This window comes from Brienomyrus brachyistius, chromosome 19 (assembly GCF_023856365.1).
Source record: "Brienomyrus brachyistius isolate T26 chromosome 19, BBRACH_0.4, whole genome shotgun sequence".
Taxonomy (NCBI): domain Eukaryota; kingdom Metazoa; phylum Chordata; class Actinopteri; order Osteoglossiformes; family Mormyridae; genus Brienomyrus; species Brienomyrus brachyistius.
The window spans coordinates 10971125-10999121 of NC_064551.1; the positions used below are offsets into that span (position 1 = coordinate 10971125).

At 43.3% G+C, this 27997-nt stretch overlaps 1 protein-coding gene across 2 annotated transcripts; it reads right to left on the reverse strand.

Annotated features, from left to right (window-relative positions):
• Window positions 1–4: 4 nt before the first annotated feature.
• Window positions 5–27997, reverse strand: snap25a (synaptosome associated protein 25a). 2 transcript variants are annotated; one of them, XM_048986150.1, is made up of 8 exons: window positions 27840–27997; window positions 16092–16236; window positions 13254–13295; window positions 10015–10063; window positions 6720–6837; window positions 2691–2810; window positions 2264–2408; window positions 5–1449 (listed from the first exon to the last, which is right to left on the reverse strand). In XM_048986150.1, exons 2-8 carry the CDS (start codon window positions 16161–16163, stop codon window positions 1381–1383), a joined length of 615 nt encoding a protein of 204 aa, XP_048842107.1. In that variant the 5' UTR covers window positions 16164–16236; window positions 27840–27997; the 3' UTR covers window positions 5–1380. The 2 variants fall into 2 exon arrangements, with proteins under 2 accessions (XP_048842107.1, XP_048842109.1); XM_048986152.1 differs by lacking the exon at window positions 6720–6837 and adding an exon at window positions 7032–7149.

Here is a 27997-nt window from a genome sequence, read left to right on the forward strand (position 1 = left end):
CGAGCAGGTTTATTAACTTTAATCATCTCAACTAGCTACAAAATGTCAACCACTTCACAAATTGACAGGAAACAGAAGGAGAATTACTATTCCATGCGTCAAGGACATTGATCTCATAGTTGAATCTAGGTAATCATTCCATTATGGTAGGTATTCGTCTTCTGAATTCTAACTACTCAACATTTCAGCGATTTTGGTGTGCATAGCTCTCAGTACAGAAGCAACAGAAAACTTGAGTTAGCAGTTTTTTGTTCAGGATATTTTTTTTTTTCTTTTCGTTTAACCAAGTAACAAACCACATGGGGAGAGTAATCTAACAAGATACAGTCTTTTAAAAAAGTGTCGTCTCTCAGAAATATGCGCCTTTTGACTTATATTGCATTTTTTTTTCATCATAAAGAGCATTCAGACCTTATGATACAGCAGAAAACCAGTCCCGCCTTTTAGCATTTATTCAACATGTTAAATGAACTGCACATTCATTTAAAAAACAGATTTTTGTGCTACAGCCTTGTCTTTTTCATATATTTATTCACCATAGATCATTTGAGTATTATTTTACAATGATGGTCACAGTCTGTAAATGTATATTGACAGGAATAGTGGCACTATTGCAAACCTTAAGGGATATGACTCATCCGGACTGTGTTCTTTTATCTAAGCATGCTGTCAGTTTGCTGCTGCCATGTTGGACCTGTTTTCATCTTTTTCAACGGGTTTTATTTATAAGATTCTATTATCTATCATTGGTCATGCATAACGGACAAATCACATCACTGGAAGTGCAATGTCTATTACAGCTATGTTTCGCCTAGTTGCACATTGTCTAAGCATGAACTCAGAATGGTGAATGAAGGAGAGAAACTGAGGCCGGCTGTTGTTCTGTAGGTGCTTTTTCAATTAGGATAATTTTCAATATTTTATTTCCTCGTCTTTGTTTATCGTTACAACATCAAAATAGGGAGCATGGCAGTAGCTTAATGGACTGACACAGTAGTACTAAGACGATACTAAAATACTGAGAAGGAAAAACAGTTTGTATAGCATTCCTACAATAGTTGTCATCCAGCAAAGGTATACTGTATATATATATTTATAATATATATATATATAAAAAGAGAGAACGAAAACATCACAAGTGAGCAGGAGCCATCAAATCAGCACTATATACAACCTTTGGAAAGAAAGAGAAGGAGCGAAAGAAATTGTTTACAAGGACCATCATTTAAAAAGCAGACAGACGACACAGAACGACATTTACAATGGGGGAGGGGGGTTGATATGTGCATGTGTGCAAACCTATTAGGTAAATACCATGATAAAAGCATATCGACGCTGCTCGGGGAACAGCGCGGGGGGAAAAGCGCGCGACGCTGCAGTTTAGCCACTCCCCAGCATCTTTGTGGCCCGCTGGTTGGCTTCATCAATCCTGGTTTTGTTGGAATCAGCCTGGGGGGGAAGGAAAAGACAGAATGTATTAAGGGATACTGAATATGGCTACCGGATATATGCATACCACTCATTTTCCATAATCGCTTGTTCAATGGAGGGCTGAATGCTTTGGGGAGTTTTATTCACACAATAATGTTCTGAGGGCGAAACGAAAAATGATTGTTTCAGAGAGATAACCAATCAGACTGTAGAGTGGATGGCTCTAAGCAACTAGATGATGCGGGACCAAGACATCTGATTGGTTGGTCCTGCCAACTAGCCTGGACTAACCTCCTCTACAATCTGATTGGTTATCATTCTTCATTATGCCTTCAGAACATTTTTGTGTAAGAAAACTCCTACCAGCGGGCTGAACCTATCCCAGGATGCAGAAGAATCCACCCTGGATTGGATGCCAGACCATACATTACGAAAAAATCAGAAACATCGATTCACTTAAACTGCCTGCCTTTGGAAGATAGGAGGAAAACCTCTTAAAAAATGAAAACATCCAAATCCCATGAAACAGAACCAGGATTGAAAATGTGCCCATAGCCCTAGAGGAGTCAGGCTACAGTGCTATCTATTATGCTATTATGCTATATTTCTGCAGTGTCTAAAGAGAAATGCCGTTTTCCACGTATTTTGAAGGCAAATCATTCCTAAGAAAGTGAACCGCATGTAGAACACACAGACGACCTAAGAAGTTAAAGGAGCTTGAGACATCCTAGCATGTTCTGGGAAAAAGAAACTTTGACCACACAACCCAAGAGTCCCAGGAGCAGAGCAGGTGGTGCCCTGCAAGTGAGCAGCAACAACCCGAGGTCAGCACCTTCTCCATGATCCGGTCGATCTGCCGGTTCTGAGTGTCGATCTCATTGCCCATGTCCAGGGCCATATGGCGCAGGTTGCCGATGATTCCTCCCACCTGCTCCAGGTTCTCATCCATCTCTGATTCTCGGGCATCGTCCGTTACCCTGCCAACGACAGGACAGACATGCGTCGGCTGTGAGGTCCAACGGAGACTCAGTTAATCCTCTGCTGTAGCTTCGCGCTGTAACAGTGTCTCTGGAGATAAAGCTAGGTCACGAACATGGGCCCAGAGGCCCCAGATACATTTACAGCAGGATACTTTGCTCCAGGAAAAATTCACAAGTAGGTTTTCTTGCCAGTGTATTTACACTTCGAAACTAATTATTCGGTTTGGCCGTTCCTGCAGAAGACGAGAGATCATTCCAACAGAGGCAAACCCCTCCCACCTGCGGATGAAGCCTCCGCTGATGGCCATCTGTTCCCGTTCGTCCACAACGCGGGCAGGCTGGCTGGCCACCACGCCATCCTGGTTATTCCCCCAAGCTTTGCCTCCACCACCCTTCAGTCTGAGTGAAGATGAAGAAAAAAATAAGCATCTGACCTCATTATACCTGACCTCACAGGCCTAAGGTCTAATTTATAGTCTTTTTATGTTTTTTTGTTAATTATCTTGTAAGAACTGTGTCAAAGAAGAAACTTATTCAAAGCTAGTTTAGTACACAGCCCTCCACTTCAAAGATGACCTTGCAGATCTAAGTAAACTGAAGTATTTAATATCACAAGTCTACTAAGTTTCCTCTCCATTAGACTGTGACATAAAAACACAGAGGACAGGCTATGGCAGACAGACAACACAGAGAGACGGGACTGTCACACAGTGGGTACACTGCAGGACATTAGCGAAAAACGGAGAGCAAAACAAACAGGATCAGAACTGCAGCTCTCTGTACAAGAAGCATTTCTAACGTATTACAGCAGTAATCAAGCTCATAGATTGATTAAGTCTGCCAAGTCCGGACCATGGCAATGCCAGTGATGTTGCTAACGATGCTTCTGTATGTTACAGTAATATTACATCAGCGCTTTCAACATCTGCGGGTCTTCAGAATGCCCCAAATAACACCGCAATGTAACATGAGCATAGTTGCACGGATGCACAAAAAGTAAGCAATTTGTCTTTGGAAGCATGAAAGGGGAACGCTGCTATTTTTGCTAATCCACAGGAGGCCAAGATGGCAGCTATCCTACATACATTCAAAGAGCGATTCACTTTGCAGATATCTACTAGGCGATATTAACTTCAACATGTAACATCTTGGTGGCAAAAAATTATGGAAAAACGTTAATCAATAAAATGTTTATGTCTATAGACGTACTAACTGGGGGACTCTGCGCTGATCTCTTTGTCCTGCTGAACCTTCCAGCAGATACTTTCACCCACTACCTGATCTTGGTGATGACACTTATTGAGGGTTCAGCTGTAGACCTGTATTCAGTCAGAATTCTTAGTGAGCTCTTGTTAAAGCGTCATCATACCTGCTTCATACCCATAATGCATGTTTCGTTCATTTGGAACTTGCTAAGGCTAGTTAGCAGCTAGGCTAAGATCCGCACCATGGCAACACACAATGAAACTGCCGCTTCCAAAAGCTAAAACGAACAGAAAAAGCATAAACAGCAGACCACAGTCATAAGTCATATCTTTCTGAAACACAGCACAGGGAACAAGGGATGTGCTCAGCCTGAGCTACAGTAACAAGCGCCCCCTGCTTGCGTTTTCCTTTCTAATTGAGCTGCGCGGCAGTTATGAAGATGCTTCAGGCTAACACAGGGTCATTTTATCTCCTCTGTTCTCTTTTCTTCTCTGTAGCATCCTAAACTATGAATTATGAATCTTCTTGCTTGACCTAAAAATGGAGAAGCCTCCTTGCTGTAGTCTAATTTCAGAAACAGAGTGTCATTTGCTTTCCTACTCTATTTTTTTCCAGAGTATCGCACCTCTAAGTCATATGACAGCAGGGAGAATATCTCTTTAGTATAGCAGAAAACATATCAGGTGATATACATTTATAGTATAGGCACGTTTTATTAAACTTCGCCTTCTAAACCTCGATTGCTGTTGTATGAAACAGGGTTGGATTTAAAAATATATAGTTTCTTTGTTTCCCGACTAGGAATTTAATTGTAGTATAACAATAGTACTGTTTGAATGAGTATGATAATCAGATAAATTAAATCAGCCATCTTTTAGATTTTCTGCTATTTAGTCTGTGATGAATGTTAATTTTTCAAAAGCAAGACTTACAGCACTATAGTAAACTCAAATAACAGGGGACAAGCGGTCTGAGGTCTTTTTATTTTCATGGTATATTTATGAATAACCGAGTGAACTAGAGTTTAAGATAACCGGACTAACAGGGAAGATGAATCAGGAATACTTGTATGAAGTAAAAGACTTTCGTTGGAGTTGACCTGGATAGCTAGCTGTTCACTAACTCCTATCCTGCCATTTTGGCATGAGATAGCTAACCTTTGGATTACATATTAAATCACCTAACAAATAAATAAATATCAGAAGCACGAGGAGGTTGCATCATATTGTCCGTTAAATTGTTTACCCTGGGGATATGTGTGGGGAAAATGAGAAGTATTCAGCCTTTACATCATTGTCATCTTAGAATATCACCTTCATCATCCACATCGTTGTCGTATCCGATAGCATGCATTGCATTCAAGGGCACATCTATCAGTCTAACACATAATGTCAGTGAGGTACATGCAACCTGGCATACAGCAGACTGACCACTTCTTTATCAAGATCATCAGAGCTCATGTATGCCACATTCCACAAAGTAATCTTAGTAAATTATGTTTTTTGTTTTTGAATGGAAAAATAGGAACAAAAGATTGCTATCGTATTCCATTTATTTTTGATGTCTACTGTTAAGCAGATTCGCAAACATTCATGATTTTGATCGTTATTTAATTATCAGGTGATTGTCACCTGCAATATGTGTGGTTGTGTTTATGCAAAAATGAAATCTTCCCACAAGCTGAAATGTCACATTCTAAATTTGGCTGGTATTAATATGAGGTACAGTCAAGGTCAACCATATTGTTTTGGGGACTTAGTTTAGCTAACAGATCTCAATCTGCAAACCAACCAAAGTACAGTTATTATAAATGAAAAACAGTTGTGTGGGTGTGAGGTTTTTTTTGTATATTTTTGGAAAAAAGTAAAACATTGTATTTTTAAATTATAATCATCCTTGATTATGATTTAAGGATAGAATAATTACCTAAATACCTAGAATCAAAGGTATAATTAAAACCAAGAAAGGCTAAATGGAGAGATGTGGAGATATGTCTTTGTAATATAATATGTCCTTTTTACCTCAAGCTATAACAGAAACAGATTAACTGTCTGGAACGAGTAGGGATATGAAATAACACTCAATAGTGTTTCAGGAGAGTAATGATCTAATGACCAAAAATAACTGCTGCAATAAGAGCACATTGACCTTGACGATACGGGCAAAACTCTATGTTTGACTGAATCAAATCTGCACACATGTTGAATGGCATGGAAACATGGGCAGGTTCTGTAATTAGGATGGGCCTGCGGCCCGGCCCAGTCAGGTGGACCAGAGCTGTCCGCCCAGGTGCAGTGGCTGCGAGACGGGGCATGTGCTTGGTCGGCCATGCTAGATGCACTGGAGCTCCCCAAGGCGCCCTGTGCCATGTGATCCCGGTGTCCCGGCCCCCCCCAGCTGGTACGAGCCAGCATAAGGGCAGTGCACATAGTTCAGATGGGTACTCTTAACAGGAAGTGCCAAAGAGTGGACCTTTTAAGGTATTCCCCAGACACAAACACCAGCCCGGCATCATCCTGCTTCAGTGATTTTTACATCATGCAGGTGATGCTTGCATTTTATTCTTTAAACTTTGTATTCAAAACAGACAATAAAGCATAAGGCTGTGAGCACTGACCTGGCAGAGCCGGATCAAGTGAGGGGGCAGGAACACCACGTTGATGGTCACACTGCAGCATGCCTCATTCAGACGCGTACTTCCCCTCGGGGCCGTGCTAAAACCTACAGCCGTAGCTAAGGGATTCTCATGCCTCATGCTGGACATGCCTCAACCCCCACCCCCAAGAACATAGTGTTTCCTGATCCGGTCCTTGGGGATCCACAGACAGTCCACGTTTTTGCTCCCTCCCTACTCCTGGTAGGAAGCAAAAATGTGGGGTGTCTGGCAGGGAGATCAGAGGGAGCAAAAACACTGTGGGTCCCCGAGGACCGGATTGGGAAAAGCTGATGTAGAGGGTCGACCCAACTCGAGGAAAGAGAGGGAAGGATGAGGCAGAACAGGGTAGGGGGCTAAGGTGTCCTTTGCTACGACCTCCCAGTATGACTACGACCGCTATCTCTGTGGCAGGCAAGGAGACAGGCAGGCAGGCAGGCAGCACCTACTTGTTACACGGACAGGAACAGAGACCACAAAAATTTCCTAGATTGGTCAAATTCTTTTCTGCTTCCTTCATGTCCTTATTGATTTGGTCCATTCCTTCCTCGATGCGCTCCAGTTGCTCTGATTAAACACAAGCATTCAATCCCCCACAGAACGATGCACGTGAGAAAGAAAGAAAAAAAGAAAGAAAGGAGAAAAGAGAAGACAAAGAAGAGAAGACAAAAAAACTTCAGACATTCACTGTGACAGAAAGAAAATAAAGGTTTGGACGCGACCACATAAGCAAAGGCCTCTGGCACTTGGTCAGTACCTACTTGTTACAAGGACATACGAAAAGGCCACAGCATTTCCCTAAATCTTTTAAATTTTTCTCGGCCTCCTTCATGTCTTGATTGATATGGTTCATGCCATCTTCAACACGATCGAGTTGTTCTGGTCAGGACAAAGGGATGACAGCAGTGGAATGAATCTTACTGGTTCTATCCCAGAAAACACAGTTAATGAGCACTAGGCAGGACAACTAGAATGCACTAAAGAAGGCCGATGTGCAGGTATGGAGTCGGGAAAGCAGAGCCTCACTATATGGCAGTAACAAAATAAGTAAAAAAAAATAAACCATCCATCGGTTAATAATAAGAATAATAAGAAAAATAAATGTGTTAGCCTTGATGTCATGGCATTGTAAGGATGCTTCAAAAATGAAAGAAAGAGAATTCAAGACATGCACAGTGAGGGTGAGGCCTTGTGGGGACCGTGGCCGTGATCGACCGTCAGCCGTGAATCTTCGTGAATCCACTAGTGCTTCTGTTTGTTACATGGGTTTCATCAGTGGGGGGGATGGGGCTCTGGGAATTCTACCATTCTAGTCGATTAATGGAAGCTTTGAGGGCTCCTGATTTATGGTTGTAAAAGATGTGAAGGTGGGGGGGAGGGGGGTGAGGTTGAGGACTGGAAGCTGAAACTCAGTGATGTAGTGTGCACTTATAAGATCCCTGCAGCACAGCGATGCACCACTCAATTACGTGGAGATGCTGTCCTTCAGAAGATAAATATGACTTTGAGATGCAGAGAAACAGAAGGAGCAGGAAGTTGAGGAAAGAAGCCGTCCCTCTGCACTGGGGGTAAGTACCCTGGATCCGGACTCTCATTCCGCCACTTCCCTGGTACCTTCAGGGTTCTGCAGTTTCACGCTGCACTGTCTCCGGCCTGTCAGTCAGCTTTATACTGAGGACAACCTCCTGCTTTACAGCAGTATTCCTGCGCCCAGCTGCTGCTGGGAAAGTGCGCTACGGGTTTTTCTTGTAACTGTGCTCCTCATTAACTGGCCCTTATGGGGTTGTTGTTTAAGCATTTTGGTCCTGTTTCATCGAAATAAATTATTATCAGCCAATTAGTATAATTAATGTACAAAAGTATGTCAAGTAAAACATGTTCCTGTACGGGGTGGCATGGTGCTGCAGTGGTTAGCACTGTAGCCTAACACCTCTGGGACCCGGGTTCGAGTCTCCGCCTGGGTCACATGTGTGCGGAGTTTGCATGTTCTCCCCATGTCGTCGTGGGGTACTCCAGTTTCCCCCCACAGTCCAAAGAAATGTTGAGGCTGACTGAACTTGCTGAATTGCCTGTAGGAATGCGTGTGTGTGCGAATGGTTCTCCATCCTGGGTTGTTCCCTGCCTCGTGCCCATTGCTTCCGGGATAGGCTCCGGACTCCCCGCGACCCAGAAGGATAAGCGGCTTGTAAAATGGATGGATGTTCCTTTGTTGTATCTAATGAAATGTAGTGTCTGGAAACATCTTGGCCCTACTGCAAGTCCCCAGCTATGGGACAGATTTAGACTGGCACTGAAACAGAGAGATGCAGCTGACATCCCCGTAATCCCCGTGATTCCAGGGAAGGGCTGCTAAGCCCCCGGGACAGCAGGCATGGAGAAGTCCGGCGTGAAGCTGCAGTCTACACTCCATTCTAGTTCTATGTTAATTGAACATTCCAGAACTTGAAGCAAAAGATCCATATGGGGAGGGGCCTCTACAGTCATGGAAAAATATGAGCACCCAGATACAGTCATATATGACAAGTACTGATGTTACAATTTAGTAAGGTGCACATGGTGCTGATGTATTCGATTCAGTCTCGTTCTGATCTTGGGATGTGTCTGTTTAGGGTATTAGACGCTGCAGAATGAAGATCACATGGACACAGCCCTGCTGCTTTGGAGCATCTAAAGTGGCATTTGGACAGCAGAATTTAGCTGAATCACTCCTGCAGTCCCTTAATGGGACTGTAACCTCTGTGGTCCAGACAGCATATGGACAGTTATACCTTGCGTGGGCCGTGGGTCGTCTGTGACTGTTCACCAGATTAACAAAGGGAGTTAAATCTCACAGAGAATCTTGCCTGCTGCCATTTCAGTTTGGGCTGGACTTGCTGGGGGGGTGAGGGAGGGGGTTCCCGTGCCTTTTAGGACAACGTCCAGACAGGGGTAAGACAATGGGGGATTCATATGGAGCTTGGGGAAGAAAGTGAGTTTTGTCTTTACCAGCAGAACTGATCGTTTAAGTTTCACCTTCGACACGTGGCCCTGAACTGACTCCCTGCAGGTAACGTACAGGAATGAACAAGCAAAACTGATCAACCTCCTCATTGTGCAGAACATGGATACCTTTTAGCAAAAACTGGGTGCATGTCACTCAGTCACACAATAACATTTCTTAACAAAGGCATTTGTCATGGTTGAATGTAGCACCTGTGGCAGAAGAAGCCTTATAGCATTTAATCGTCAACATCAAAGCATTATTTACAAATGAAACCCTTCCTGCTCCAAATCGTGTGCTTCAAAATATATCGAATTTAATCGGTTTATGTGCTTCACACACTGATTTAAGTACATGGAAATGACGATATATATCAATTTTTCATATTTTTCTACACAAAAATATTCTACACAGAAAATTAGTCTTGTAAGATTCTCAAATATATATATATATATATATATATATATATATATATATATACATATATATACATATATATATATTATACAAAATTTGGAAGGATTTTACTATCAGTTTTTCATGTGTTTTTTTTCGCTTCCTTAAGGGGTTATCGAGAAGAAAGTCATCCCATATCATTATGCAAAGGTGTCAATTCCTGAAACCTCGTTGTTGTCCTACTGTCTGTATGATTTCTCCCCATGTACAGATATGATTGTTTTTGGTAAGTCTTTTAAATATACAGGATGAGGTTGCAGTGCAATTACTGACAGAGGACTCAGCGCGTCGCCGGCATCCACACGTACCTCCTTGCTCATCCAGCATAACCAAAGTCCTGATACCAGCATCTTTACTCTGTCCCCGGAGAATCACAGCAAAGAAAGGTGCGCAGCGACAGGGAGAGTAACGAAAGGAGAGAAATGAGATCAGCAAACACGCAGGTAACGAAGTACAGAGACAGGTTAAGGATTACGCACGGCACACAGCATCGCACTCCGCCATACAACAGTGTCCTAGGAACATTACAAAACAATAAAAGACATTATAGTGCAGAGTACTTGTTATTTTGTGTTAATCCCCGATGGAGATAAATTTCCCTGCTGTTGAGTAAAGTGTGTAAGCGATCGTATAAATCCGTGCCGGAAGCCGTCTGCTTTGATAAACACAGATACAACTTCGCTATTTATAAACACAGTTTTCCAGACTTGCGACTATAAGAAATGCATGGTGTAATACAGCTGCACCTCCCTCTAAATAATAAAATAACGAGGGCACATGACATACGCGACAGCACAGCCTGAAATACGGCCTGATGCACTGCGTGACTTATGATTTGCTTCAAGGTTGTTACACGCAACTGGAATAAGCAGCACGCTGGTTTCTCGGTCTGTGTCCGTCCGTCTACCAAATCTGTGTCCACGGCAAGGTGGGAACACAGCCGGAATGTGCCGGTGCTCATTAGCGGAGCGCTGAGCTACATCGCGACTTCACGAGCATGCGGTGGGTAAATACGAGGAGCTTCTGTTCGGTGCGGGGGAAACACTATGGGTGGGCCACCGCACGGACACAGTAATGAAGGGAGACGCACACCTCGCTAGCCAGGTAGGTATTTTAAGTCCATATTTATGAGAAGTAGGTAATATATTTCTTGCACAACTGTGTGTCTAAGATTTTAATTGACCTGACTGCTTCAGCACTGCGCACCTCACGTAAATGAAGTGAGTTTTATCGCAGCTACAATGAAATCATGTATTTCTGGCTTAGTCATATTTACCGTATAATGAAAAAGAATTCAGGAAATGCTATAATGGAAATTCAACCCACCTAGTGCAGACCCACCCTCTTATAGAAGAAAACTGGGAAAAATGTCTTGGAGATCGAGCAATGAAGCTTAACTCCAGAATGATTTTTGTTATTTTTTTGGTAACACTTTACTTGAGAGGGCACAAGTAACTTAGCAACTCAGTTGATGCTCAATTACAAGTCACAAACAAATATAGTAAATGTTTGAAATACATGGACCATTATGACTGATTAATGATGAACGAACATGGTATGTATTAGTATGTAACTAACACTTAGTTTCAGTTTAAAGAACAGTTAGTAAGAGTGTACTACTGCATCATCTGTGCCCCCTTATGTAAAGCGTTACGTTTTTCATAACTAAAATATTTTGTTTCCTTTGCATGATGCGCTGTGGTCTGCTGAGTCTGCTCTTTCTTCATTTAGAAAAGGCCTATTAGGTGGTATTCTGGAAATTTCAAGGTGCATGTATGACAAACGCAGTGTCCTTCCAGCTGAGATTTGAAGATGCGTCTTAGGGGAGTCATTATAAAGGCGATAGCCTGCACACTGTGAAGCCCCCCCCCCCCCCAAAGTGGCCTGGCTCCAGCCTATCCCTCTGCTTGATTTCCTGTATGGTTCCTGCCCTGACTATGTGAGAAAGGCTGATGGTTGCTGTTTCCCAAACTGCCCACACTCACTATGGAGGCTCTTCACTGTGAAGCCATGCTTCCCTCCCCCTTTCCTAACATACAAAAATAATTTAGTTTAAACCTGTTCTTATAAAACAAGGTTCACTCAACACTAATGAGCACTGTTACCCTTTACTCATATTTATTAGTTATATTCAATTGGTCTACATGATATGTTTCTATTAGTCAGTGTTCATATCGAATTTGATATACCATGTGACCAGGCTTCCATGTTCTCATCCATCTATGCTATAAATAAGATAATGTCCATCTCTGTAGATGAATACTCTGATTATATCCATCCATCCATTTTCCAAGCCTGGGTTTTCTACTGGGTCGCCCGGAGCCTATCCCAGAAGCAATGGGCACGAGGCAGGGAACAACACATGTGACCCAGGCGGAGACTCGAACCCGGGTCCCAGAGGTGTGAGGCAACAGTGCTAACCACTGCACCACCATGCTGCCCCCACTGATTAGATAATACATATAACCTCGGTGTATTCAGCTTCTTGTTCTTAATCTGCTTAGGAGTTGGCTGGAGACATTGGCTGTTCGCAAGCAATGCTGATCTTTATGTCCCTGTATGATATACTGAGGTACGCCCTGAGGTCAGAGGTGGAATTCAGGTCCAGAAAGAAAAAATCCAAACCAGGGTTTTGTTTCAACCAACCAGTTGAGTATAAAGAGTCACAGTCACAGAGTACACAACTGGTTGCTTGAAACGAAATATTGGTCTGGATTTTTGCTTTCTGTACCTGAAATGTCCGTCTCTGCCCGATGTTATTAAACTACGTATGTCAAATCCATGTCCCATCTGAAAATGCAAAGCATGGTAATGTCAAGAACTGGCATGGAAATTAACATCAAGCTATACAGTATTTACGTGCATAAATTCTGCCTGATCTTCCATCAGGAACGCCAATCTGTGGCTGTGTGAAGCATCAGCACTGCATGCCGAGTCCAGCTACACAGTAACAGGTACAGAGCTCAGTGCTCTTCTAAACACCTCGGTCTAACAATATCCCCTCCTTTCATGATGACTGACTGTGAACCAGCAAGTCAAGAGCAATGCTTGTGTCCGTGAGAAGCTAGCAGGCTCTGTATTCTGTCACTGCTGTCCGGCCTGATGTTGCCATAGGCAACGCGGAAAGTGGACCAGGTGGCAAATACTAGCAGCACCTTCTAGAAAGTCAAGAGTAAAATGTGCATTCTGTGCAAGTCGGAAAATGAGGGTTTGCAGTATAGTGTTAGTAGCTGAGTTCTCGTGCACTGTTATAAAAAAAGTACCAATCTACACCTTGATGGGTACAATTATTTGTCGCTGGGGCTGCACCCTCAAGGGTCCAGAAATGGACTCCGAGAAGCTTTTTTGTACCACTGGGGGTACACAAATGTTTTTTGTACCTTGGGGAACAAAACTGTACCAGGGTTGTATCCTTTTCTCTGACAGTGTATGAGCAGGAAAGGTGTGCTAGATATTCATGCTTGAGACACAGACATCTATGCCTTATGTGACACCCCCGGAGGGCTTCAGCAGCCGCATAGTCTCGCTTTCCAGGCTTGTTTCTTACCTCTTCCACCAGCTGCAGCATCCGGCGAGTGCTCTCCAGGGACTGAAGAGGGAAGATGAGAGAAGAGAAACATTTCAGACTCGTATGCCCCCTATGCCGCAAGCAGGTGCCGAGCAGAGTTCTGCACCAAGAACCAGCAGATGCCTTCAGTAAGAATCCCCACCTGTCACCTCAACACTGCTGCTCGGTCGCAGGGAAAATGGACCGAACACTGTCCGGTTCACCTAACTTAGGACTCACGTAAAGAACGGAATGCTGATTCACTTCTCGCGGTATGTTTGGGCGGCAAGAGTTTGTCTTGACAGTACTGCACATAATTTGAGAAAAAATAAAAATAATCCAAAATTTTTTATGGATTACGTATTAGAAATATATCAATAAAATTGTCTTTTTTTTCAGTCCATGCTTTAGAGTCACATACCGTAGCAAAAGTTATGCATAAACTTGAATACTATGTTATACATGCACTTTTAGATTTAAAATTTAAAATTTGATGGTGCTTTCATTAGCGGAAAGGTATTACTATTATCCCACTGTTATAATCCAATGATAGGATTTTGCATTACTCAAATTAGATCAATCTGCTTCTAGAATTAATTAATTTAACCACTGATTCAATGACTATTCTAATAATAAAAACTTCAATTTTTATGGGTAATTCTACACAGAAGGGGATGTTCTATAATTATGGTTCAGGGAAGATGAATCTTTTATTTTCTTTTTGCATCCATTCCCAAACTGTTACAAGTAATGAAATCAGTATTTGCATGCGTTCTCTGCGACTTCATACAGTATCTCTGCAGATTGTGACCCTCCACTCCCGTAGGAAGCAGCATTGTGTTTGAGACATACTGGCAATGTGCCACAATCAGTTAGCATTTCAGAAACTAGCATGTGCTGACTCCGGCTGGAGGGCTGTGCTCCGCACCCATGCTGTGGTGGTACCGGGTGTGCGTGGGGTCGCGGAACACGCACGCAGAGTGGCAGCATCAGTGGACTGCAGTGGGTGTAGAACTGCAGACCCCTCTGCAGCCAATAAGACCGGGCCTCTGCGGGTTTCAGGGACGACAGATATACTGCCAGATCCTCCTGCCAGCCCCCCGCCCGTATGCAGCCCCCCCCCCCCTAACACCGATGAGCACCCCTGGATTGCGTGAGCCAGCTATGAATCTTTCATGAGTCAAACGAAGCATATTCTCCTGCATGAACGTGTGATATGTCCTCCTTGCTTATTAAAAAATAACACGTTTTTTAAAATGTAGACTTTCCTGCGATACATGGCTGCTTTCTCAGCATGCTTCGTCACACAGGTGGTTGAACGGCCAGCCACCTTGCGAACTGGTTTCCAGGAAGTGCTGTTTTTCCATCCGCAGCATGTTTGTATGGTGAGTCATTTTTATCAGTTGATTTGGAAAAAGTTCTCGGGCTTGATTTACATTGTAAGAAATAATAAAGTTCCACTCAAATGGAAACACTGACTGATACACAAAAGTATAATAATTTAGATAACTGGGTTATAGTAGGAAATACTGTATGTGATAAAAATTAAACTGGGATTTAGTTTGATTTAGTTGATTCATTGGGATTTAAATGTAAAAAACATTTAGCCAAAAAGGGCATTGTAGCTAATTTAACGAAAAATAATACCTCTTACCTTATTACTGTTTACTATTTTTCATCCTCCTAATAAATTAGCATTTGAAAATGTGTTGGTCCCTGAAAGCTGAGGAAAACATTAACGTTAAGAAGCTTTTGCGCAGAAGCTTGCGAATCTGTCCAAGCGACTGACATCACCTTAAGTGACAGTAACAGCTTCTGTTCCTGGAGATTAGCCCTAGCTGGCTTAAGGACAGATATGAAGCTCCAAAACTGGGGAAAGATCATTCAGGCATGACAACCTCTGCAACTGACACTCGATTATCTTTCCTTAGAGGTTATACAATCCATAATCTGGTCTTCTTTAAACGCTACCATAGTAACTGGAATGGATCATCTAACACAGTCAGTTAAAACTAATGAATGTATTTTATGTGTGTTTTTTATACGTGTATGAAAGCCCAGCACTGCTGTGTGAAATGTCTACACCAGCGACTGGCTTTTCACTCAAGCCTGACTTTCAGATGCTGCTCTTGCGGAGCGGTGAATCAGCCTTTCGACGGGGGCGACTCCATGCGTGCTTTCTCTCGGGCTGGGCGGCGTAGCCAGCGAAATGCTGCAGCGTTACGTAAGCACAGGCATCGCTCGCGGCCCCCGCCCTCCCCCTGACACCAAATGCACAGCCCGAGCTGCGCAGTGACCGCAGAACGAGCCGCTTATGCCGCCAACTCCTGGCAACCTGGGGAACAATGAAGAGGGCGTCTTCTGCTGCAACGCAGGAAGCCCCGCCCACCCCAGAGGGCACAGTCTGGAGCCCCATCCCGCCCTCATACACTGGAGCACAGTCTGTTGTTCTCAAAGGTCAAATAGATTCTATGTTTCTTTATTTGCTACATTTTGTCATATTTTATGCAGTATAGTGTCCTTGGGGTTGAGCGGGGGGGTGGGGGGAGCTGCCTGGAACCTATCCCAGGGGCTCTACAACATGACACCCTAGTAAAAATGCCAATGGTTTTGCTTTATTCTGAGTATGTATTTATGCTATATAGTAATATTTATAATAAGCATTTACATCATACATTAATGTTTTATATCACCTTGTAACCGTTTGTCAGATTGGGGATGTTTTGTATCATTTCAGCTTGAGCTTAGATTGTTTCGGAGTGGTCCGAGGTGGGCACAGGGAACCCATCTTCCCAGCTCCCCCTGACGCATTCGGTTCGCAGCCCGGCGGCCTCTCACCTCGTCGGCCAGCTGGTCGGCACGCTGCTGCATGTCCGACAGCTCATTGCGCATGTCCGCTTCGTCCGCCATAGCTGCTGGGTGTGCTTATGCGTGCTCTTCACCAGCAGGCGATCGCAGGGTCTACCAGGGGGCACTGGGAAGACTGGAAAGAGAACACGGTGCTCAAGGTCAGTGTCCAGAAACGACGTCATCACAGAATAATCAAGGGGGACGCATTTTGAGAAATACAGCCAAATATAAAGGAGGTCTAAGGGTAATTACTGTGATAAGACCCACAATGCAGTCAATGATTAAACTGTAACGTAACCCTTCTGCTGTACAGATGAATTTTCAGCTCTCGCCAATGGAATTGCTTCATTCTGGAGGAGCATGTCCAATCACCGGGGAGGGATTTCCCATATGTGCCACGCTTATGTCTCCGGCATTGAACAGTCTTAAGCATTGAACAGAAATGCTTTCCATTTACTATGGCCCAACCCAATGTGGACAACAATCAGCAACCCAAAAAATATTGTGTGTGTGATTATCTGGGCATGTCAAGGGCAGAGATAATGTGCACATCTAAGTGACAATGTACGAGTTGCTTGTTCTCCTATGCAAATGGTAAATATCCGATCTATAATTATTCGCTCAACTGATTTTCATGAAAAGCCTGCACACAGAAGCTCAGGCTTGTCCGGGGTAAACAGTGAGAGCAAGAACCGGCCGTTAGGGCCCCTGCCCCCAGCGGGATTTGGTGGCTGCAACTCATCTGTTTTCAAGAGCAGGTAAAACTGGCTCCAGGGAGGCGGGGGGGGGGGGGGGGGGTGGCTGCTCTGACCTCTGCCGGCGACGACGTGCAGGACCGGCACAGCGAAGAATGAGCCACCCTGCTTCGTGTTACATGGCGCAAGCGTGACAGGCGATTATTCCACCTTTTATGCAGCGCCTTTAGCCTCTGGCAGCCACACAAGCAGATTAACCAGAGCAGGCAGCCACTCTGCGCTATGGATCCTAAGTAGGTCAGCTGCACCGTGTCAGGGAATCTGCTTTGGCTTGGAACGACATCAAGCAAGGAAGAACAAACGATCGCCGGTAACAGCGATAGCACCATGTAGGAAAATAGGAGGATGTGTCAGTGTAACAATAAAATGCATATCCTCTCACTTGTCTGTCCTAAGGATACAGCAAAGTACATTGGTGAGTGGGTTGTAAATATTACAAATCCATCATCCCTGGGTAAAAAGGAAAACCAACCTTCTCAATGCTCACTTACTCTGAAAGGCTAGGGCATTGTTAGCACAAATAAAGGCTTTAAAAGATTTGGTGTCGATATTTTTTATTTGTCTCTCTCCTCGAGTGACTGATCATGTGTTGCATAAAATCCCAGAGGTCACTGGCTGTCCTTTACTTGCTCTAATGCATGGAGGAGGGAGGACTGGCGAACAATCCCCGAGCAAGAGAACCATCAGCAAAGAGGTTTTGGTATCCAGTGCATGGACTGCATGAAGGGCAAGGTCATTATGAATTGAGTTCTGGTCCATTCTACTCAGTACATCTATAATACCTTGAACCAGTAAAACATAGAAATGTGAAGGAAAGGTCCATGAAAAAATCCCAAAAATTCCCAGAATGCTCAGGTATTCACCTGACAAAGGAGTCTTTTAGCAACATGCCCAGAATGTTACACTTTGCTGCCTTATTTCACCTATGAGCACAAATCCTTACAACAATGCCTTCAATGTCAGTGATGGAAACCCAAAAAAGTAATGCTAAATCTTTTATGAGCCACTTAAGAGGTATCAAGCTCTTTCTTTTTTGTGGGAAGGGAGGTCTGTAAAGTAGGGAAATAAACTGCCTCCCGCATCTAATGGATATTCCACACGCTGGTCAGAGCTGCAGCAGGTCGCAGGTTGCATCATCCACCTGAAGCTCTCACCTCTGGGACCAAAGGCCCCTGCAGCCTTCTTCATTCTGTAGTTATTTGACTGCTCTCTACCTAATCTGTATAATATATCTGGATGTATTTTCCTTTTTGGTGGAATAATATTCTAACCGTTCTACCACAAATGGTGTTTTTTTCCATCCTTTAATCAAGCCCATTACATAAACATGTGACTCTTTGTCCTGCCCACCACAATACTCCAAGGCCACATGATATACTGTAAGTCCAGTACAGCACACACAAAAAGATAAACGTTTAAACGCTCCAGTCAAAACAAAAACTGAAAATGAAACCATAAACAAAGATGTGGCAGGGTTTGCTATAACTCCAGAGAAATAAAGAATGATAGTAATTTCTGGGACTAATACAAAATAGTGATATGAGACTTCAAATCCCAAACCTCTCATTGTTTTAACTACCAAAGACTTGGTGAAACTCTGGGGTAAAGCCGAGAGGAAATTGTTAGCTCTATTCGATGAGAAGGAAGACCGGAGCAAGGTGACCTGGGGAGTGTGAAGCTCTTATGGGAGCACGGCAGCATGACGTAAAGCTAAATGGATAGAGCTCAAGAGAAGGGCTAACACAGGCGTTATGAAAACACCAGGATGATAGACCGCCTGCAATTTGCTCTTCCACAATAACCTCATAGGACACATGCAAAATTGATATCTCCAATATCGGTATGGCTCCTTCCTCAAAAGCCCTTCTTGCATAAACGGATTGTCGCTCACAAAATGAGCTGTGGCTGTAATATCTACAGTCCCGGGAGGTTTGACGAGGCATGGCGAGGTTCCCTGAAAGGGTGCTGAAAACACAGAATAATGTCTTGTCTTGGATGACTCTCTGGAACGGAGCTTCTTTGTTTTTATTAATGCCATTTTACGAAAGGCGTCTCGCCAATGAGTCATTCTGTTAATGCCGCCTTAGTTCCACGAGGACGTAGGACAAACAAATGCATCTGTAATGCATAATATAAGGGACAGGCACTCAGTGCCAGTTACACATGGCCAATTACCCAACACGGTTACTCTTACCCAGTGCCAAAACACAGCTGAGAAAACAGCCCGTCATTTTAATCCAAAAAGACAAAGGAGGGAATCAACACTGCAATGTTCCAAGTAAATTAATCCTTTCACTAAGTGGACATGGTATTGTATAGTTACAACTGCAATGATAAATGCATTTTTTTGCGATGAGTGAACTAAAACATAGTACTGACTTGGTTGCCAGAAAAATACCTCAAATAGTCAATTTAACATGACACATGTACAATGTGAAGGAGGCAATGTACCAGAATTACCCAGAATTCCTTCCAGTCCTATTCATGGAATCATGGGCAAAACCCCCCCGCTTGACATTTCTGTCTGGCAAATGCTTGTTGACACATGTAGCATTAGCCGCCAACCTCATGCTGTGCTACCAAGCGATCCCGTGCCTGTCATTTTACATTCTCTGTAGGTACACCGTGAACATATGTGCCTGGCTTTCGGCTCTCACCCCTCTGTCGGCTGTCACCACAAGCACCGATTTGGCTTCAGCAGATGCCGCTAGTCTATTTTTGGCTCTTGTGGGTCACATGTTCACTCGCGCCCAATAAGCCTGTCAACGAGCCATGCCTCCACCCATGCCTCCACCCATGCCTGAACTCTGCCCGAAGTGTCCCACCTGTATGAGCATGTTTGTGAACTCTGGCACCATGTAACAGACTCTTGGCCACCACCCTGCCCAAATTCCATCCCCTGAATTTCATTAAATCTGACGTTTTCACCACTAAATCTATCTTCTATGACCCTCTGGTCATTCCTTACCTACTGAGCCAAGCCAAAGTATGTATACCGCAAAGTATTTATACCGCAAAGTATTTATACCGCAAAGTATTTATACCGCTAATAATAAGATGGAAAACTTGGGCGGGGGGTTGCTGCCAATTCAGATCACATTGCAAGAGGCTTACAAGCAAACTATGAAAATATAAAATTTCATGTCTCCCGACATGAAGGTCGCCCACTGATCCTGGCAGCATGTCTTCATGTGAGACATGATAAACACGAAGGCCGTTGTCACACCTTGCCACCTTCTGCTGACACCCAGCATTATATGTATTTCTGAGGAGTGCCTGACTGCCCGCATGTGTTATAAAGGTTTGCTTGGTTCCACAGACATTATTGCATTAATTATTGCGTGTACCCCATTCATTTCTTGCTTCGTTGTTGAAACTACGTACGGGATATTCTGCAAACAGCGTGTTCAAATCGATGGTATAAAGCAGGATTCTCCAAGAAAAGATATTCGCCCTTGCCAAAGAAAAGATGGTTTTTCAAACATTCTTATTCAGCACTGCAGTGTTATTCATTCACTGACCTAAAAACTGGACATGCACAGTAGCTATAATTAAACACTGCCTCAAAAGCACTGTTAAAGTTTATTGAAGCATCCTCCAACTGCTTGTTCGGAGTCGCAGAGTGTTACAATCACAATGACTATATCTGGACAGAAAGTCATCCTTAGCATACTAGGGGGATGGATTGTTAACTAATATGTCTGTGTTGAACAGCCAACGTATGTTCTGTTACATAACAGCTCTTTTGTTTTATCATTCAATACTTCACATGTGCATATCATATAAGGCCTAAAAGGCAGATTTCTTATACACTTTATGCATATTTTCTTCAATATGCATCCATTTATATGCTTGTTTGTTTATTTAAAGAAGCATTTAACATATGGGCCTTTTAGATAATTTATTTTCAATGAAGAAATCTTAGAAGTTGTTTTCGTTGCGTTAAATTGTCTATGTAGTCTAAAAATCAACCTAAAACGTTGCCCTACCACCACTAGGGAATTATGGTGTTGAAGCCACAGATGATTCCTACTTAGTGTTTAAGACCCAGCATCTGGCGTTTCCAGGTTTATCTATCCACATTTCTGACATCAGGAATCAAAGGACGTTTCACAGCCACTTTAAGCACTTCCCCCTGTGATCAGGGCTCATCCTCTCAGGGCGGCCTGCCTGCAGATTACTTCCCTCTCTTGGTCTCAGTGGCGGCCCGCCTGCAGATGACTTCCCTCCCTCGGTCTCAGTGGCGGCCCGCCTGCAGATGACTTCCCTCCCTCGGTCTCAGTGGCGGCCCGCCTGCAGATGACTTCCCTCCCTCGGTCTCAGTGGTGGCCCGCCTGCAGATGACTTCCCTCCCTCGGTCTCATTGGCGGCCCGCCTGCAGATGACTTCCCTCCCTCGTTCTCAGTGGCGGCCTGCCTGCAGATGACTTCCCTCCCTCAGTCTCAGTGGAGACCCGCCTGCAGATGACTTCCCTCCCTCGGTCTCAGTGGCGGCCCGCCTGCAGATGACTTCCTTCCCTCGGTCTCAGTGGCGGCCGGCCTGCAGATGACTACCCTCCCTCGGTCTCAGTGGCGGCCGGCCTGCAGATGACTTCCCTCCCTCGGTCTCAGTGGCGGCCCGCCTGCAGATGACTTCCCTCCCTCGGTCTCAGTGGCGGCCTGCCTGCAGATGACTTCCCTCCCTCGGTCTCAGTGGCGGCCTGCTTGTGCTCTCAGGCTTCTTTCTGAAACCTCTGGCACTGTCCAAGTACAATAAATCAGTCACCCTGATACAACTCTGTAGCTAGACATCCTTGAAGGTTTAGTCCCAAATGGCTCATTACATCCTGTTTTCAATCTTATATCCCACCTTTACTCGGCTGCGCCTACTTAAAGTTACTGAAGCAAACCAGAAATGACACATTAGGAGTGAAAATATACATAAACCGTAATAAATGCAGTACTCCTAATGTCTGGCGGATCTTCTTTTGACTATAAGCGACACCTGACTGGCGTGTTGTGACACTGGAGAAAGACCTTGGTCGTCCACTGATCCTTGCAGCATGCCGCTCTTCCCAGACATCGATTCACCATTTTGCGCTATCTGGCCTCCCCGCTCGCCCCGTGCCCCTGGTTAGGGGAGGGCAGCAGAGGGGCGGGACCTGTGGGCCGACACCCAGCCCCTGCAGTTCTCACATGCACCAGTGGAGTCACTTCACTGACGGGATCGTTAAACACAAGCACCTCCAACTGCACCCCCTCCCCATTCAACCCCCACTCCTCCAGGACCTTGTGCCGACGACCATAGAGTACGGCATGTGAGCCACGCAGCAGCGTCCCGTAACCTGCAGCGGCACCTTCTTATGCTACATCATGAATAACTTTTTATTTAATGGCAGCAACTGGACATAAAGCTGAGCCGGAGCCTCATTTTAAAACGGGGCCCTTTCACTTCTACACAAAACCACAGGCTGCCCTTATCTAAAACCTCTGAGCAGAGCTGCTACAGGAAAAATATCCAATTGTTTGTATGTGTGACCATGCAGACCACAAAGGGGGTCAGGACTGAATAACAGGGGCCCTAAAGCATTAGGAACATAATTAGATTGGTCTGAGATGAGGGCCCAAAAATTATATGCATTCACGGGGTCCAAAATCTCTAGTGTAGTGTATGTGTAGGGTGTGTATGACCCACCCAGAGATAAATAAAACCCATTTTAATCTTAATCTTAACTAGCAAAGTTCCTGTAGTTATTTAGTTGGGCATCTGCTTGGGAATTAAAATGTAATACAGTACAATAAAACAAAACTTTTTATTCATAAATTACTGGTATACATGCATTTTTTTGTTAATATACGTTTTATATTAGCGCCTCATTTCTGAATAGAGAAGAAGTATGAAAGTGATCCCCTCTCTCAGTTAATGACAGCTGTAGTGTATCACTAAATAATTCAGCATGAGGTAAGAGCAAATGCATGAGAACTCAGCACTTACTGGTAAAAGGAGCTGTACAAACAACTGGAGGGAACATTAATGCAGCAGAAATAAGATGTTCGACACTCTCATTGTGTTACAGTCACATAGCAATCGGGTGCATTTACCAAATTTTCACTGCTAGAACATACATTTCAATGTAACAATGATGGTATTACGAACCACTCCTGATTTAACCGACCTCTTACAGTACAGGAATTATTCGCTTGTTTAATAAAAGATGCAAAAAGAAGCACAAATACCAGAGAAAAAAATGTCTGATTATTGTGGGCCAACCAAAAATAGCTGGTATTCTTTATAAAATTTTATTATAAGGCCAGTCTTGAGAGATTTTTTTTTCTAAATGAAAGGAAACAATTTATCTGCTCAGGAACTTGACTGTTGAATGTTTTCAAATGAACCATATATGGTCTCACACTGATTCGTTTGTCCAGATTTGTTCTTGTTGAAATTAATTCTATAATCATTTAGCAAACAAATGAATGAAACTTATACTTTCTGCTTGGTTAGTCTACCTAACCTTGTGACCAGAGCCTGCTTTGTTACAAACTTACCTCCTCTGCATCATCGTGGATTCAGACAGAATTCACCAACACTGTTATTAAAATAAAAACACTTTGCACCACGAGTATCCCAAAGTTTCATTTAGTAAGACCTAGTGGAGGTTTCTGTTACCCCAAAATATGTAGGTTTTAATGTCCGTCAACATTTCGACCACATTTATTTTTGAGTTAATGTCTTCTACCCAAATAATGAGAACTTACTAGTAAAGGTTAGCAGAGGAATATAAGAAGATCTGTTTTGTACACAATTACTTAGATTAGGTCAATCTTTATTCTGGAAGGACTTGTCAATGACCAGTTCTGTGTAATGTGTCGCCTTAAAATAATTATGTTAATGGCCTAAAGTCTTTGTCATTATATTCTGAGAACGGACCATAGTAAATAGCCGGTTTGACTTTACAGTTGATGCATCGAGACAGACACAGGTGCCATTGTGTGCAGTTCTGCAGGGGATTCTGTCACCAGCGCTTTCATTAGCATTCTGACTGAATGGGTTAGACGGCTTACTTGGTCACAAGCTTGATTCTCTACGGGGTAGAACTGCTGTCATTCCCATGAACTGAAAGGAACCCGGGATGTCAGGCAGCCGATATGACCTCAAGCTAGAGAAAAGTATGTGTTTGACAGTCTAGAAGCGAAATGCTTCCAAAAATACCATGACTGCTACATGTAAAAGTTCTCTTCATTCTCAAAGCATCATTAACATTTGCGATGGTCAGAAGACTATTATCTATCCAGAGGATAGCTAATTATATTCCATAATCAATACCTTGTACATCCATGAGGATATTTTTGAATATACCAAACTATAAAAAATAATCCAGCCAGAAAGCTCTTTTGAGTTGCTTGAAATATTCATGTTAATATATTATTAAATATTAAATTACTATTAAATATTTAAATAAATATTGTATGACCAAATTATTCCTCTTGTATGAACAAAGTGACTAATTTAATTAACTTGCAATTTTTATCAGCGTTGTGTCAGATCTTGTGGATTAATCTACACGAATCCATCATTTTGCTGTACTGGGGTATCTGCTTGGGGGCTCATTCTTAATCCAGGAAAATGTGTTAGTAAAGCAAACAAACAAAGCAAAGAAATCCCTTAAGAGGCCATCATGAAAACGGGGCTATGGTCTGTCCTCCTGGCAATGTGCGAAAGCGTTACCTCCTGTGGTGTCGTAGTAATCACTCTGTAACTCCGGACAACAGGATTTCAGGGAGCACTTGGTAATGAAGCTGAACAAGACAAACATATACTCAAATTAAACTGGCTCTGTGTGGTAATTCAGATGGACGTGCTACACGTAGTGACGAGCCTACTCAACGTGAGTTAGACAATCTTCTTATACGATTATTAATCTTCAAATATGAGCAAACGACGAACCTTCAGTTGGTGATTTAGTGTCACAGAAACATTCTCTGTTATTAGAATGATCATAATAAAAATAAATAAATCCCCTATGTTGTGTAACTAGGCTCAGTGACAAGATGGCGATAAGTCAGATGGAACTGCCCTGTGATATGCCCTTCACGGTTAGAACTGGGAGGATCTGTGCACTTTTTCAAATGCTAAAGTAGTGACCTGAGCGCACAAAATTTATGGAGCGCTCTGTCACAGTGGGAGACTGCTTCTTAATGATGATTAACTCGGAATGAGCAGCCATTTTGAGGCAGGCCTGTAGCGGATGTATCTGCCGTGCCCGTTCCCTCTGCAGATCAGCCCCCAGCTGCAGTGCAGCTGCATTTCACCTGGTTTAAATGCAAGATGCAGAGAAGCGACGGAGGTGCGTATTTCTATGATAGAGAATCCCTAGAAACCACCACGATTCCTAGTCCTGAAACAGGAGTGAAAACCCTACATTTCCTGAAAGGGCAGGTTAGTCATTTAAAGCATTTCATTTGATATCCGGTTTTATGGCAACACTGCCTGCCAAACGTACAGCATTCCAGTTGGTAACACAAAAGATAATCATGTACTTCACCAGCTTCATTGAAACGCAATATGCCATTACTGCTGATAAATCCTAAGTTAGTAACTAGTTATGTAACGTAACAGCTAATCGTGATTGTAATTTCACCATTTCTTTCTTAATAGAGAACTCAACGTGCTAAATCCAGTGCATTGTAATTTAGATACCTCAGCAAACAGGATATCTGGAGAAAATGCATATATCCAGGCAGGCTGAAAGAATGTTTTTCTTGTGTTACTTCACATTTACTAAAGATCCACTATTTAGTAAAGCCATAGGAAGAAGAATCAAACTACATTCTTATGTTTATATTTTAAAATATTCTGAATTTTTGTAAGTCAAAGAAGCATTATAAAAAGGGCTTAATAACATTACCTATGACACACAAAACATGTCGATATGCCTTCACAAAACTGAAATTTCTTTTTTCAATACATCGCCTCAGCTATAGGGGGCACTGGAGAGAAGGCAGAAGCACTATAACCCCTTTATTAAAGTCTATTCCATACAGCATTGATCACAGCACTGCGTACCACTTAATCTAAAGAAGAGAACTGATAAGGTAATGAGGACGTCTCGCTAGCCTCCTGCCTCCCGAAATGGCTCCTGACTTCTCCAACATGGTTCAGAAATTGAATCGGGGAAAGACACCCCTAGAGAACAGCGTGCTTTGCCTGGGATACCGGTAACATGCGTGGCAGCAATCATGGTGTAAATCCTACTAATGATCATCTGTACTGAAGCAATCTGAGCTGCATTAAGCTCGCAGAAGAGACTGCCAAGACCCTGCCCGCCTCTCCCACTCAGAGCCAGCAGGCAGTATCCGGGGGTTTCCCTTGGAGGCTCGCAATCACAGGAGCAATTACGCATACATGGGGTTTCACGGCTGGGTTAGGAATTAGGAATCTGTGTTTATTGGTATTAACTAATCTGATAGTTTAGTAAACCTATATCATGGTAAACTATGAGATAGGCATTCAAACTGAAATGTATAAGAAAGTCAGCTTTCAAAAATGCTAAATTACATGCCACAATGCAGATGTATTGTTTAAATGATTTTTAATCTGTTACTTGTGTATCAGTTTCGGAGACTTAATGAACAATGAGCTCGTGACCTAAATATCAGGCTTCTGTCGCAGCCAAAATACCTGCTGATACACACAAACCCCCCGATCAAAGGTCCGCATTGTTAGTCTTCCCGTGTGTCTCCCCCTTGCTTTTCATTCAAATTTTAACGAACGCCACTGATTCGATTCCACTGACGACAATGAAAAAAAATACAAATCGATTAGCACAAAAATTCGTGTTATACACAAAAATCACCAACAACCCCAAGATATTCGTTCATAGTTTTACCAGATTGCTTTAAATGCTCCGATATTTCATAACAATGCAGCATGCAGCATACCATCTTCAAAGAACTAAGCCCATTAAAACGGTCTGACACCATATTGATTTACTCTGCAGGTACAATAACCCACCGGACCCCTCCCAAACAACCCCCACCCATCATTTACCGGGCATGAAAGATGCAATTACCGGTGATCTCATGCCAAAACGCGTCAAGGATGGGGTTATATTGACGCATCTGCTGGATTACCACATAAACCCCGACGCACACAATGAATGCACATTTATTAAATTAGACACTCCGCCTAAACCTTAGCGTCCTCTTATCGCCGCTGCGCTGTGTCGCAGTTTGCATATCGCACGTATCATCGCAGACCCCGCATATCGCTTCCTGTCTAAGTTCGCCTTCATCTGAAATCGCTCCTTCTACTGCAGCGTCGCTTTTGCATTTCGTCGTATATCGCAATTAAGGCTGCATCAAGTGTCCGTGCATAGTGGTTTAATCCCGACATAAGAGGCGGACGATGGCAGGAATCTAATGCCACAACCTGATTTAATCTCGGAGGAGAATAGCTGTCCCTGCGCAAAATCCCAAATGCTCAACTAAATCCCAAAGCCACGCGTAAAACGGCAGCATATCTAAACGCGAATCCCAATGTTTTACAACAAGCAACTGTAAACATCAAAACAAAGGTTGTTTTTTTTTTTAATCTTTTTTTCTCACTGCGCAAACGGCGATCGTCGATGGGTCGCTGTCCAGGGTTCTGAAAAGCAGAATCCGCCCACGCCGCATTACGGCCATGCGATCCGAGAGCCGCTTCTACTGACGCGTCATGATTGCAAAGAAGCCTGCCGGTCCGATTCAACAAACTGAACTCGTAAAAAATTGACAAAATTTCGTATAAACTACGATAAAACATTGTAAAATTAACTGTATTGCATGGCAATTCTCCGTCCGTGACCCTGAAAAAATAACCTTTTAAAACCTCTTATCATTAATGTTGCATTAATCTATAGGTTAAGGTAGCAAAATGTATTTATTTTGTCGCAGTATTTATTAATAATAATAATAATAACAATAATAAAAAGATATTAAACCGAAAAAGCCCATTGTCCTACCTGAGCCGGTGCTGGGTGGTTTGCAGTCAGTCCCGAGGAGGAAATGTCTGCGTATCTCAACCACGAACTAATGTTACCCCCCCTTTTTTCAAGACTGCAAAGGAACTGCGCGTTGCTGATGCCTCATCAGTTCTTCCTGAATGGAGAGCAGCTCTGCC

Bases quoted from the DNA above. Each gene is read 5' to 3' on its own strand.
- snap25a (XM_048986150.1), bottom strand. From the start codon at position 16,163: ATGGCGGACGAAGCGGACATGCGCAATGAGCTGTCGGACATGCAGCAG. The intron at 10,064-13,253 runs GTAAGAAACAAG...CTCCGGGGACAG, and splicing joins TGCTGCAGCTGGTGGAAGAG to AGTAAAGATGCTGGTATCAG. The intron at 2,409-2,690 runs GTGGGAGGGGTT...TGTCGTTGGCAG, and splicing joins AGCGGAGGCTTCATCCGCAG to GGTAACGGACGATGCCCGAG.